This window comes from Saccopteryx bilineata, chromosome 3, assembly GCF_036850765.1.
Source record: "Saccopteryx bilineata isolate mSacBil1 chromosome 3, mSacBil1_pri_phased_curated, whole genome shotgun sequence".
In the NCBI taxonomy this organism is placed as follows: domain Eukaryota; kingdom Metazoa; phylum Chordata; class Mammalia; order Chiroptera; family Emballonuridae; genus Saccopteryx; species Saccopteryx bilineata.
In genome coordinates this window covers 314,251,362-314,265,800 of record NC_089492.1, presented here as the reverse complement: position 1 = coordinate 314,265,800, position 14,439 = coordinate 314,251,362, and the positions used below count along the sequence as shown (strand labels likewise).

Here is a 14,439-nt window from a genome sequence, read left to right as displayed (position 1 = left end):
GACCCTCTTCCCTCAGGAACCCCCAACCCCATGGCCTCTGTCCAACATCGCCTTCCCAGAGAAACCCTCCCTGGTACCCTCCTGTGCCCCCAATTTAAAACTTGCAAACCCCCTTCCTGGCTGCATTTTTCTAGACATCGCTTATCTCCATTTGCCATGGAATAGATTTTACGTTTTATTTGTTTACCCCATGAATATCAGCCCACAAGGGCAGGGAATACATCTACCAGCACCCAGAACAGTGTCTGACAAGCAAGAGATGCCTGTTTAATATTTACTGAATAAATGAATGAGTGATTTATTGAGCATTTGCTCTGTGCCAGATATTTGTTTTGTTTTTTGTTTATTTGTTTTATTTATTGATTGATTTGAGAGAGAGAGAAACATTAATTTGTTGTTCCACTTATTTATGCATTCATTGGTTGATTCCTGTATGTGCCTGGACCTGGGGTTGAACCCACAACCTTGGCGTATTAGACAATGCTCTAGCTACCTGACCGGGGCTGTGCCAGGCATTGTTATAAGTACTTCACACATGTTACTCATTTAATTCTCACAACAGCCCTAGATTCCCATTTGGGCTCTGTCATAATTCCCATTTTACAGATGAGGAAACTGAGGCCCAGTGGGCTCTGTAACTTGCCCAGAGTCATGAAGGTAGGGGACAGTGGTGTTAGGTCCAGGTCCACACTTTTAATAACAGTCGCACCAATCAGACCTCACATTTTGGACCCACCTCTGCCAGGCACTGGCTAAATTCCTAGAGTGTAGCGCCTTGCTGACTGGTCGCAACAGCCCTGAGTAGGGTCTGTACCAACATTTCTCGGTCCTATGCAGGAGGCCAAGAAGCAGAGCCCCAAAGCCAGCGTGCAGCCACCCAGCCTTGTGCTCTTCTGTGTGGCCTTGGAAACAGAGCAGGGTTCAAATTCTCTCTCCCTGCAGGAACTTAGGCAAGTCAGAGCCCCTGCCCAGTGCCTCAGTTTCCCCACCTGTTATTGAATGGGGATTCTAACAATGCCCATCCCACAGGACATCCACTGAGACAACAGCTGAAGGTCACCCACAGCAGTGAGTCTGGGCAAATGGCAGCCACTGCTGCGTGGTTTAATTCCTCAGTGACCCCCAAGCTCAACAGAGAGGCCAGGGCCTGGGCCGTGGGTAAGAACTGCCCTAAAATCTTCCCCTGCCACCCGCCCCTTCTCCCTGGCGACCTGGTTCTCCTGCTGGTACCAAACCTGGGCCCTCAGCACAAAGAAGGTTAGGCGGTGCCCCAGGAGGCCTGGCCAGGTCGTGGCCCCTGGCCCGTGCCTGCCACGCCTGCTCTGGTACCCAAACAGGGCCCCAGATCCTTGGTGACTCGATCCCTCCAAATTCAGGTGATCTCCCCCGGCTCCAAATCGCCGAACCCTCCCAGGTTCTGCACCAGACGGAGCCAAGCCCCAACCAAGGAGGGCCTCGGAGCATTGGGACGCCCACGCCGCTGTCTCCAAGACCCGGGTTTGGGGCAAAAGATGGCGCTGACCGGGTGCAGCTGGCTCCTCCTCAGCGGTGAGCAAGAATATTGGCCCCCAGAACCTCAGCCCCCAGTGGCCTCAGGGAGGGAGGAGATCCCCAGCCGGGAGAGGAGAGATGTGAGCAGAAATCCAGCATGCTGGACAGGGCGGGCAGCTCTGCATCACACAGGCACAGCTTGTTCCTCCAAGTGGCACCAGCACGGGCCGGGCCGGGGACAGCCACCGGAGAGACTGGCAGGGTGCACTTTGGACAGTGCTAAGACCGGAGCATGAGCTCATGCAAGGCAGCCACGGTTACTCCTTTATTCACATGACAACCCCTTACTGAGATCTGCAAGCTGAAGTAGGGTGAGTTCAAGCCAGTAGCTCTGCCCCTCCCTGAGGATGTGGCTGTGGGCAGCTGTCTTCCCCTGTTCAGCCTCAGTTTGTTCATCTATGAAATGGGCCTAACTCACAGGGTCATTTGAAAGTCATCTTAAGCATCATTACTAGTGTATACTATGCACCTGGAGCTGTTCTAAATGTTTTTCATGTGTTAACAACCACCCTGTGAAAGAGGCCCACTTGTGACCTCCCACTTCGTAGATGAGAAACCTGAGGCTCAGGCTGAAGTCACTGCCCAGGGTCACACAGCCAGAAAGTGGCAGGGCTGAGCACTAGACGCAGAGCCCTCACTCTTAGCCATGCTCACTAGCCTGGAAAGTACCAGAAACCAGGCCAGCTATGTGAGTACTTCTCATGTGAGAGCTGCCACAGCCACCCATGCCGGGGCGCCACGCGCAAGGCAGACCCAAGCAGCCCCGTCCAGCTAGCCGGGTTTGCAGCTTCTCTGTTGGGTTGAGAAGAAAGGGGAGGAGTTTGTTCACTATGGGGAGGCAAAGGAAGAGCCCCCAACTGGGATTCGGGGCCCAAGAGCTAGATGGGCCAGCCTGATTTTGGAAGACTCAGCCTGGTGACTCTCACGGCGGGAAAAGCCTCTGAGTCCCATGAAATCCCAAGGCCCCGTGGGCTGAGGGCAGGCTATGCACTTGGCAAAGCCTTATGCTAGATCTTCAGCACGGCTCATTAGATTTAATTCTCAGAACACGCACACCCCTCCCCAGGACTGACTCTGCACCTGGCTAACATGCTCTGGGCACCTAGGGTATAAGAGGGACACATAGGCAGGAGCCCACGCCTCCTCCTCCATCACACAGGGGCACCTTCCTCAGCCGCCCCCTCTGACCCCTTCTCTCAGTTGTGTTCCTGAGTACGGGGGCCGAGATCTCTATCATCCCCGAGCCTGACCAGCCAGCTGAAGGGGACAACATCACACTTGTTGTCCACGGGCTTTCAGGGGAGCTGCTCGCCTACAACTGGTATGCGGGGCCCACGATCAACCTGGCCTACTTGGTGGCCAGCTACATCGTAAGCACAGGCGACGAGACCCCTGGCCCGGCCCACACGGGGCGGGAGGCTGTGCGCCCGGATGGCAGCCTGGACATCCAGGGTGTCCTGCTTGGGCACTCGGGCACCTACATCCTGCAGACTCTCAACAGGCAGTTGCAGACGGAGGTGGGCTACGGACACTTACGGGTCTATGGTGAGACACGCCCCCAGACCTCCTTTTCCTGAACCAAACCTTCCTAACCTTCTTTCTACTTCCTCTTTAAAAAAAAAAAAAAAAACCTAAGAAATGTTAAAACCTTAAAAAAGACCTAAAACGATATTTAAATGTTCACTTTCTTCAGGATGGCCTCCAGGATTAGACCTGCCTTTTATGCCATTCTCTGTCACTCTGGCTGGGGTTACAGGGGCACCACCAGGATCTAGCCATGCCCCTGGCCTGGGGAGGGGAGGCCCTGGGAGCAGGCGGTGCCCGGCGCCCTCCCCCTCTGTCTCTTCCCCACAGAGATCCTGGCCCAGCCTGTGGTCATGGCCAACAGCACGGAGCTGGTGGAGCGCCGAGACACCCTGAGTCTGCTGTGCAGCAGCCCCAGCCCCGCTGAGGTCCGGTGGTTCTTCAATGGCGAGTCCCTGCCCATCGCTGTCCGCCTCGGCCTGTCTGCCGATGGCCGGGTGCTGACCCGGCATGGCGTCCGCAGGGAGGAGGCCGGAGCCTACCAGTGTGAGGTCCGGAACCCGGTCAGTGTCAGCCGCAGCGAGCCCATCAACCTGACTGTGTACTGTGAGTCCTCCTGGCCCCGCCAGAGATACCCAGTGCCCAAGCCTCATAGGTGGGGAAACTGAGGCCAAGAGAGGGCACCCAAGGGCAGACAGTAGGCGTGCGGTGGTTAGGAACAAGGGAACCTTCTTAAAGTGTACTTGGCCCATCTCCTAAGGACTAATGACACTTTTGAAATTGAATAACTCTCCCATCTGAAGCAGTACCTGCAGGGAAGGGACAGCGGAGTGATTGGTTTTTGAAAGGGAGGAGGGAAGTGAGCAGCGGACCGGGAAGGGAGGTAAAATAAAAACTCAACCAAAGCACGGAGTGGGAAATAAATCACTGAGGTGCCTGAGGGCCGCTGATGTAGAAAAACTTAGAGCCTAGAATCCTACAGCCAAGGAATTCTAGATTTAAGAAGCACTGAATTGTAGACTCTGGGGATCCTAGTAATTCTAGAAGCAGAGATTCTTAGAATCTTAGAATCTAATTCTAAAATCTTAGAGCTACCCAATCCTAGAGTCTTAGAAACATAGATTTCTAGAATCTTAGAATCCTAGAAGCTGAACATCACTCTTAAAGCCTTAGACTTCTAGATTCTTAGAATGGCTTATCAAAAACCAATCATTTAGACATATTCATTTCTTAATGGAGCCATAGATTTCAAAAATATCTTGAAATTTAGCCTAGCTCAACACCCTCTTTTTACAGAAGAGAAACTGAGATCCCCTGAGAGGGACAGTGACTCTCAAGATCCTAGAGCAAGTTAGAGATCCCAGTGGGATTCGAAAAGGCCAGGGCCCCTTCCCCCTGCACTGGGCCCAGACACTCCCAGGGGCCCAGCCTGGTAGAAAGAAAGCCAGGGGTGCCCACCTCTCCTCCCTCCTCCCTCTACTGCCCCATTTCTCTCACTCCTGCCCCCACAGTTGGCCCAGAACGTGTGGCCATCCTCCAGGATTCCGTCACCCGCACGGGCTGCACCCTCAAAGTTGACTTCAACACGTCCCTCACTCTGTGGTGTGTGTCCCGGTCCTGCCCAGAGCCCGAGTACGTGTGGGCCTTCAACGGGCGGGCCCTAAAGAATGGTCAAGACCATCTCAACATCAGTAGCATGACAGCGGCCCAGGAGGGCACGTACACGTGTATTGCTAAGAACCCCAAGACCCTGCTCTCCGGATCGGCCTCGGTGGTGGTTAAGCTCTCTGGTGAGTCACCCCAGCCTGACCAGCACCCCTCCCCATGGAGGCCCAGTGGGACTGTGAAGGTTTGACTGCTTCACCAACAGTTAGGCCACCATTTATGCCCAACAAATGATTAGAAAAGGGGAGATTCTCAACCCATTTCTTATCCAAGCAACAAAGTGGCATGTCAGGTGGACCCTCTAAAGGAGACAGTGCATCCTTGTCACCTGGAAAACAAACAATAAATACAACTCTCTGCCTTGAAGGGTGGCAAAGTGAGGCATGGGCCACATGTCCCGCACTGCACAGCTGCAGAATGAGAAAACATCCAGATGTCCCTTCGTGCGGTGCCCCTGTTCTTAATTCAGTCACCAGCTGCTAAGGGGCTCGACCCACTCCCTGCCACACAGGTAGCCAATGAAACTACCCGTTATCTGGCCCAGATGAGGTGTGCACGCACTCATAAATCACAGCCAATTGTTGGCAAATGGAAAAACACAGCTGGGTGGCATGGTCTTACCCCCTGTCCTTACATGACCTGAGGGCTGGGGTAATGCAGACACAGATGGTGTTTACAGAGCCATCAGGATCCTTGGGGGACATTTTCTCATCCTCTGGGGATGGTGGCTTTGACCATTAGGATCTGGTTAATTCACCTCGGTTTCTTCCCAAGTGGCCAGCCTCCCCCTGGGATAGTGGGAACCGTCCTCCCCTCCTCCTCCCTCCCTCCCTCCTACTAACAGGCTGGGTCTTATCCAAAGGGTGGATCCTCTTTCACCCAAAGCAGAAATGACATCCCCAGAGGTAAGTGTACCTCCTGCCCCACCCCACCCGGGCCTTGGCAGCTGATCTTGGCAGGAGACAGGGGGGTGGACCAGATGACCTCAGGTGCTGCCCCCAAGCCCTGCCAGGGGGGTATCCAAGGTGTGCAGGTAGGTGCAGAAAGTGGGTACAGTGCCCCAAACAGCCTCTGAGCTGTCAGCAACCCTGCGGCAGGTGCCGGGAAAGAGACAGAGGAAAAGGAGACACCACCCTTCCCCGCCTGGGGGAGCCCCTGATCTGATGGAGGAGACATGGTCTCTGCCCTTAAAGAGCTGGTCCTGGAACAGGGAGGCATTGTCTCCTCATTCAAGGAGCTGCCAGTCAGAGAGAAGAGGCAATGAGTTTCCAATCACCGGGAGGAGACAGTCCGCACTTGGGGAGATTTTCTATTCTGATGGGGGAGACATGACCTTTTTGATTCATTTATTTTTGAGAATTCCTAGTCTGATGGGGGAGACACAGTTCCCACTTTTGAGGTACTCCCAATCTGATGGGGGAGTACAGGCCCCCCACTTTCTAGGAATTTCTAACATTCTGCCCCAACCCAACTTCGGGGGTTCCCAGCCTGACTGGAAAGACCCACCCCAATAATTTGGCATTTCCAATCTGATGGAGGAGACATGCCTCCTGCCCTCTGGAATCTTTAACCTGATGGGAAACTCTAGCCCCACATTCTGAGGCCTCTCAGTCTGACAGAAGAGGCAGGACCTGGGGCAACACAACTCCCAACTATCTGATGGGGGAGACAGCCTCCATATTCTGAGAATTTCCAATCTAATGGGGGAGACACGGTCCCTCATATTCTAGAATTTCCAATCAGATAGGGGAGGCATGGCCCCTGTATTGTAGGAATTTCCAATCTGATGGAGGAGACAGGACCCTATTCTCTAGGGTCCTGCACTTTCGTGGGGGAGCTATTTCCCAAAGGATGGAAATGTTTAGTCTGATGACAGAGAGGTGACCCCACCCCTGGGCCTCTCATTCTGATCCGGGAAGACACAGACCCCTGGCAGGCATTGGCAGGACACAAAGCCCTCCGCTGCCACCACTACCACATGTCACCTCCTTCCTCTGTCTCCTTCCCAGAACCCTGCACGCGGGAGCGCCAGCCAGCTGGGGAGAGGCCTAGCTGAGCCAGCCAGGGTGGAAAGGGGACACTAGGCCCCGTGCAGGCCCAGCTGACCCTGGCCCCTCACTCTCTCCCCAGCGGCTGCAGTCGCCATGTCCATCGTGCCCGTGCCAACCAAGCCGATGGAGGGCCAGGACGTGACGCTGACCGTCCAGGGCTACCCCAAGGACCTGCTGGTCTATGCCTGGTACCGCGGGCCTGCGTCCGAGCCCAACCGGCTGCTCAGCCAGCTGCCATCAGGGAACTGGATCGCAGGCCCCGCACACACAGGCCGGGAGGTGGGCTTCGCCAACTGCTCGCTGCTGGTGCAGAAGCTGAACCTCACGGACGCCGGCCGCTACACACTCAAGACCGTCACGCTACAGGGCAAGACCGAGACGCTGGAGCTGGAGCTGCAGGTGGCCCGTGAGTGTGTGGGAGGGTCGGAGGGGCCTCTTCCAACAGGGGCTCCCCAAGGGCACTCTGACTCCTCCGTAAGACTGGGTCCACAAATCAAGGATGGCTATGGCTCCCCACCAGGTGGCAACAAGGGACCTTGTCTCCTCCGTCTGACTTGGGGGTCCTACAGGAGCTCTCTGTCTCTTCTGTCAAAATGGTGACCTAGATCAGGGATAGATAGGCCTCCTCTGTCAGACGGAGAGCCACTAACGGGGGCTTCCATGCCTTCTCTCTCATACAAGAGGCGCACCAGACTCAAAGTTTTTAAAGGGGGACTCAGCCTGAGGATAGGGCATCCTTTTGCCCACAGATGAGTGGACACTAACACACTCAGGGTGGTAGAAGATATTGCTTCTACCACCCTACTGGGGAAATGGGCTAACAATGGGAGTTTACCTCCCCCATCAGACCAGAGGTGTGGTCAAGGTGGGTCAGGCCTCTCTCTTCAGACTGTCATCCTAGACAATGGGGGTCAAGTCTCATCCACTGAATTACAGTAAAAATGAGGACAGAATTTCTACCAGCAAAGGGTGGAATTTATCTCTCAAACTGAAGTAGGAATAGCCTACTCCATTAGGATGGAGGTTTCTAGGTGGTGGAAATTGTGTCTCCCCTATCAGACTGGGAGTTCCCAACAGTCAGAAACAATATCTCTCATTAGACTGGGAATTCCCAGATCCTGGGAACTGTGACTCCCAATTAAACTGGGAGCTCCCAGAAGTTAGGAACAATGTCTCCTCCATCAGACTGGGAGCTCCCAGGTGTTGGGGACCGTGTCTCCCCATCAGACTGGGAGCTCCCAGAGCCAGGGACCATGTCTCCCCCATCAGACTGGGAGCTCCCAGAGCCAGGGACCATGTCTCCCCCATCAGACTGGGAGCTCCCAGAGCCAGGGACCATGTCTCCCCCATCAGACTGGGAGCTCCCAGAGCCAGGGACCATGTCTCCCCCATCAGACTGGGAGCTCCCAGAGCCAGGGACCATGTCTCCCCCATCAGACTGGGAGCTCCCAGAGCCAGGGACCATGTCTCCCCCATCAGACTGGGAGCTCCCAGAGCCAGGGACCATGTCTCCCCCATCAGACTGGGAGCTCCCAGGGCCAGGGACCATGTCTCCCCCATCAGACTGGGAGCTCCCAGAGCCAGGGACCATGTCTCCCCCATCAGACTGGGAGCTCCCAGGGCCAAGGACCATGTCTCTCCCATCAGACTGGGAGCTCCCAGAGCCAGGGACCATGTCTCCCCCATCAGACTGGGAGCTCCCAGAGCCAGGGACCATGTCTCCCCCATCAGACTGGGAACTCCCAGAGCCAGGGACTAAGTCTCTCCTATCAGACTAAGCACATCTAGAGACCTGAGAGGCTCTGTCCCAAAGGGAGGGCCAGGTTCCACCCATTAGACCAGGAGCTCTCAGACACTGTGAACTAGGTCATTTCAAAGGCTAGAGTCTTACCTCCCTCATCAAACCAGGCATTCTCAGGAACCATGTCCCTGAGTCAGGGATAGTGACTTCTTCCCTCAATCTTGAAACTTCCAGGATCAAGGACCCAATCACTGGCAGACATCCCTAGACCCCCTCTTTCTTTCATTTATTCATCTAACCCTGGTTTTCTGGGTCAGTGTTGGGGGGAGAATACTGTCCAGTGACAGCAGACCACTCCCAATGTAGCCCCGGAATTCCCTTTCACCTGTCTCTCTTCTCACAGTCAACCTCCCTCCCTCGCATGAGGACCAACGCCACCTTCCTGAACCTGAACCTGGCACAGGCTGAGCGTGGGGCGGGTGTGGCGCTGGGAGGCTGGGGGTGGGCAGGGGACCAGGAGGGGTGGGGGCATGGGGCCCTGGTCTTCTACCTCCCTGATGGCCTCCTCTGCCCCTTTCACCCATCCTCCCCACAGCCACAGCCCTGGCGTAGCAGCAGCCCTGGAGACCTCCAGAGTGAAGACCTCTTCATGCCATTCTCCCATCTCCTCCCCCTGAGCGAAGGATCACCGTGGTTTTGGTCCTCTGTCCTCCTGCTTCCATAATAGAGTTAGAGCCAACAGGGCCCTACTCCTTCACTGAGCTGTTGGAGAGCCACAGAGGCCATAAATGTCCTGGTTAACACAAGTGTGTGTCAGCCTCTCCTTCCACCATCGCCAGCCGTTTCCTGGTAGCCCACTTATTTCCCGCCCACTCAAAATTATTGTCAGTCTGTGCACAGGACTGCACAGGGTGCCCAAAGTCCAGGGCTACAGGCTCCCACTGCTTCATGTCAAGGGCCCTGGTCCTTCCCACCTCTCCCCAGGTTATATCTGAGGATCCTGCCTCCCAGTGGGCCAAAGACTGCCCCTCCCTGGGACACCGGACAGAGCTGGGCTCTGCAGGACATGGCCCTCGCCTGTGCTGTAGTTCACCCTGTCACCAGAGCCTTGAAACAGAACTCCTGTGCACAGGACGGGGAATAACCACATTTTTCAGGGAGAATTCCAGCACCTCTGGTCCTCATCTATTTAACCAAGAATTCCCTCTTTGTGTCCTCCATTGTCCTGGGATCCCTCCCCCCACCCAGTCTCACTCAATCATCACCTGCACAACCTTAAAAAAAATCTCCCTTTTCTTCTAGTAAAAAAAAAGAAAATCCCTGTGAATAAATGAATGCAAATGGAGCAGGGGCTGGGTAAGGGGTGGAGATCAGGGGAGCAGGATCCCAAGAGAGTGTGTCTTCTACATCCTCTCACTGGAAGAGTCTGAGCCACAAGCTCCACCCTGCCAGGATACTCCACTAGAGAAAGACTCTTGGTGTTGATCAGAAGTGGTGATGGCAGACCCCAGATGTAGGGTAAAAAGAGAGGTTTGGCTAGGAATGAAAAGGCCTAGTAGAGAGATTTCCCAGAAACTTTCAAGAGAGCCTTTCTGAAGATGGCCATGTTGAGTTGGGATGGGGGGTGGTAAAAAATGAGGTATAAAATCTGAGCCATAATCTCATATTTGCCATGGATTCACTAGACCTTCAGTTCATCCAGGGTGTAGACTTAGGGTAGACTAGAGTTTTTCAAGCCATTTATTAGCCTCAGAGCCCTTTCTTCAAATGGAAGCTTACATGGTGGGTTAATGTAGTATTTAAAATGGCAATGCAATAAAAGGAGATATCAGTTCAAAAGCCTTCTTTCCCCCAAAAGTTCTACACACTTGAAAACAATTCCTTCAATTTAAATAATATTTAAATTATAAAGGCCATTAAAGTAGAAACTATCAACCAGTAAAAACACTATATATAAAAATATGTGAGATATGGCCAAAGCCGTACTTGGAGGGGAAATGATAGCTTTAAGTGCATTCAAAGTAATGAAAGACAAGAGCCTGAAACTGAACCAAATAAACTTTCTACTCAAGAAACTAGAAAAAGCCTGACCAGGCGGTGGCGCAGTGGATAGAGCATCGGATTGAGATGTGGAAGACCCAGGTTTGAGACCCCTAGGTCTCCAGCTTGAGCACAGGCTCATCTGGTTGGAGCAAAAGCTCACTGGCTTGAGCCCAAGGTTGCTGGCTCGAGCAAGGGGTTACTCAGTCTGCTGAAGGCCTGCGGTCAAGGCATATATGAGAAAGCAATCAATGAACAGCTAAGGTGTTGCAACACGCAACGAAAAACTAATGATTGATGCTTCTCATCTCTCCGTTCCTGTCTGTCCCTGTCTATCCCTCTCTCTGACTCTCTGTCTCTGAAAAAAAAAGAAAAAAAAAAAAACACCTAGAAAAAGCTCACAACTTAAATTTTAAAAAAATATAAGGAATTGAAAACAATAAAAGCAAAAATGGACAAAATATAAAACAAAATTAGTCAATAAAGCCTAAAGCTGATTCTTTGAAAATGCCAATGAAATAGACAAACTTTTTGCAAGTGTGATGAGAGACAGAGGGGGCTAATATATAAGATAAAATAGAAGCGCCTGACCAGGCGGTGGCACAATGGATAGAGCATTGGACTAGGATGCGGAGGACCGAGGTTCAAAACTTGGAGGTCACTGGCTTGAGCATGGGCTCACCAGTTTGAGTGCAGGGTCACTGGCTTGAGCATGGGATCATAGACATAACCCCAGGGTTGCTGGCTTGAACTCAAAGGTTGCTGGTTTGAAGCCCAAGGTCGCTGGCTTGAGCCCAAGGTCACTGGCTTGAACAAGAAGTCACTCGCTCTGCTGTAGCTTCCTGGTCAAGGCACATATGAGAAAGCAATCACTGAACAACTAAGGTAACACAAGAAAAAATTGATGTTTCGCATCTCTCTCCCTTCCTGTCTGTTTGTCCCTATCTGTTTCTCTCTCTGACTCTCTGTTGGTCGCTGTCCAAAAAAAGATTAAAATAAAATAGAAGCTGCTCTGGTTGAAGTAGTGGGTCGAACTGTTCCAGGTTAGATGCTCAATAAATATATGTTGAGGGAAGAAAGTGTGGGAGGTTCTGGGGATTGCTCCCCAGCAGCTACTTCCCTCTTTGTCCATGATGGCAGGCATTGCCTCCCGTGAAAGACACTGACAATGTCAGGTACTCACTTTCCCAGACTGCTTTGCAGCTACAGGTGGTCATGTGACCAATTCTGGCCAATGAAGGAAAGAGAGAACCAAAACCTATTCGTTGACTGTGTCCCCAGCAAAGGGGCACTACGAGTTTGGAAACTTAGCTACATAACTCAGTGGTCTCCAATATAAGGTTTCCAGGCAACAGCACACCTAAGAACTGAGGGTAGATTTGACTCCATACTTTTTTTTTTTTTTTGCATTTTTCTAAAGTTGGAAACCGGGAGGCAGTCAGACAGACTCCCACATGCGCAGGACCGGGATCCACCCGGCATGCCCACCAGGGGGCGATGCTCTGCCCATCCGGGGCGTCGCTCTTCCGCAATCTGAGCCATTCTAGCGCCTGAGGCAGAGGCCACAGAGCCATCCCCAGCACCCGGGCAAACTTTTGCTCCAATGGAGCCTCGCTGCGGGAGGGGAAGAGAGAGACAGAGAGGAAGGAGGGGGGGAGGGGTGGAGAAGCAGATGGGCGCTTCTCTTGTGTGCCCTGGCCAGGAATCGAACCTGAGACTCCTGCACACCAGGCCGACACTCTGCCACTGAGCTAAACGGCCAGGGCCTGACTCCATACTCTTAACTCCAACACTATTCAGCCCCCAAATGGAAAATAGCATCCATGTTATCCCCACCACTTTAAGTTCACATAAAAGTCAAGGACATATGAGTGCTAGAACCTAGATATATCAGTTACAAATTCTCTTTAGTGGCTAGTAAGAGAGACTGGAAAAAACACAACACAAGCAACAAAGAGGAGGATATCATAAGGTATAGGAGAAACTGGTATATGTAAGGGTAGTTTGCATGGATAGAAGGTTGTTTTTCTCTCACATAAAAAAAGTAACCATAGCCTGACCAGGCAGTGGCGCAGTGGATAGAGCATCGGACTGGGATGCCAAGGACCCAGTTTCGAGACCCCGAGGTCGCCAGCTTGAGCGCGGGCTCATCTGGTTTGAGCAAAAAGCTCACCAGCTTGGACCCAGGGTCGCTGGCTCGAGCAAGGGGTTACTCAGTCTGCTGAAGGCCCACGGTCAAGGCACATATGAGAAAGCAATGAACAACTAATGTGTTGCAATGCGCAACAAACAACTAATGATTGATGCTTCTCATCTCTCCGTTCCTGTCTGTCTGTCCCTGTCTATCCCTCTCTCTGACTCTCTCTGTCTCTGTAAAAAAATTAAAAAAAAAAAAAGTAACCATAAACAACACCTTGGCCAGGTAGCTCAGTTGGTTAGTGTCGTCCCAATGTACCAAGGTTGCAGGTTTGATCCTGGGTCAGGACACATATAAGAATGAACCAATGAATGCATGGACAGGAGAAGCAACAAACTGATATCTCTCTCTCTCTCTCTCAAATCAATCAATCAATTTAAAAAAATTTAAGCTTTTCTTAAAAAGTGTCTATAAACAAAGCTGGAATGGTGGTTCCATGCCATCATTAGGGACATAGGTTTTTCTATCTTTCTGCTCCATCCTTCTTAGTTTGGGGCTTCCATTCTCTTCATCACCTCATGGTCCAAGATGGCTGCTGGAGTGCAGCAGCCTCATCCACATCCAGGCAGGAAGCAGAAAGAAGGGGACAAAAAGCAACAAGAACCCCACACCAGTTTACGGACTGTGACCTTTTTAAGGAACCTTCCCTGAATTCCCATCCTACAACTCCCACTTACTTCTGATTGGCCAGCTTTTAGTCATGTGGTGACTCTAGCTACAAGGGAGGCTGGGAAGTGGAGTATTTTCCCTGGACACACTGCTACCCCCAGAGAACATCAGGGTCCTATGACCAAGAAACATGGGAAGAATTGATCTCAGGTGGGCCACTGGCAGGCCCTGCCATTCCAGACCTTAGTACTCCAACCTCCCAAGCTGAACAAAATGGCCTTTCTCACCTAAGCCGGATGGGAAGGAGCCACAGCCATGGTAGCAAGGACTGGGGAAGACTGGGCTTGTATTCAGTTGGGGCTTGCTTTGTGTGCTGCAGAATGAGGCCAGCGGGAGGGGTGCAGGGAGCGAAGGGGAGGCAGCTCAGGTTTCTGGGTCAAGCCAGATCTCGTATCCTTAGGGTATAGTGGCTCAGATGTCCCTAAAACCAAGTCTGCCATCTCTCTAGTCATCTCTGGACTTCTTGGCTGAATCCTCCAGGCTGTCCACTTCCCCCTCCTTTCACAGAACAATAACCACAAAATAATAACAGCTCCTCTCTCCTAGGTGTTGGTTTGCCAGGCAATCTCAATGAGTTCCTACAACAACGCTTATGAGTAGTTACTGGCCGTTCCTTCATTTAATGGTGAGGAAACCGAGGCACAGAGAGCTAAAAACCATGTTCCAGGTCCCACAGTTCCCACGGCTGCCATGGCGAGGCACTGGTTGCTGAGTCCTCTCCTCAGCAGAGCAGGCGGTCAAGGGCACAGGCTCAGAGCCTGGATGGAGCTGAGCTGACTACTCGTGGCCGTGGGCATGTTTCTTTTGCGCACCTGTAAAAATAAGATAATAATAATGCCCACCTCCTAAGATTATTGAGAAACTTCAGTGAGTTAATACAAGCAAAGAATCTAGCACAAAAGGGCTGATAAAAGCCTTTGACCCCCATTAATGTGTTAGCTTTGGGCAACAAGCCAAAAACAATTTTTTGTGATGCCTTCTTCCTGGGGGGACTTAATTAA

The 14,439-nt window shown here is 52.3% G+C and overlaps 1 protein-coding gene across 2 annotated transcripts; it reads left to right on the top strand.

Annotated features, from left to right (window-relative positions):
• The first annotated feature begins 1,414 nt into the window (after positions 1–1,414).
• CEACAM16 (CEA cell adhesion molecule 16, tectorial membrane component) lies at positions 1,415–9,282 on the top strand. 2 transcript variants are annotated; one of them, XM_066265334.1, is made up of 6 exons: positions 1,415–1,548; positions 2,752–3,096; positions 3,406–3,681; positions 4,587–4,865; positions 6,871–7,197; positions 8,936–9,000. In XM_066265334.1, the coding sequence occupies exons 1-6, from the start codon at positions 1,512–1,514 to the stop codon at positions 8,998–9,000; spliced, it is 1,329 nt and encodes a 442-aa protein (XP_066121431.1). In that variant the 5' UTR covers positions 1,415–1,511. The 2 variants fall into 2 exon arrangements, with proteins under 2 accessions (XP_066121431.1, XP_066121430.1); XM_066265333.1 differs by lacking the exon at positions 8,936–9,000 and adding an exon at positions 9,128–9,282 and having other exon boundaries at positions 1,440–1,548.
• Positions 9,283–14,439: the final 5,157 nt, after the last annotated feature.

What these genes read in the sequence shown, in the direction of transcription:
- CEACAM16 (XM_066265334.1), top strand. Translation starts at nt 1,512, where the DNA reads ATGGCGCTGACCGGGTGCAGCTGGCTCCTCCTCAGCG. An exon ending in CATCAACCTGACTGTGTACT is followed by an intron (nt 3,682 to 4,586) that starts GTGAGTCCTCCT and finishes CTGCCCCCACAG; the next exon opens with TTGGCCCAGAACGTGTGGCC. An exon ending in GCTGGAGCTGCAGGTGGCCC is followed by an intron (nt 7,198 to 8,935) that starts GTGAGTGTGTGG and finishes CTCTTCTCACAG; the next exon opens with TCAACCTCCCTCCCTCGCAT.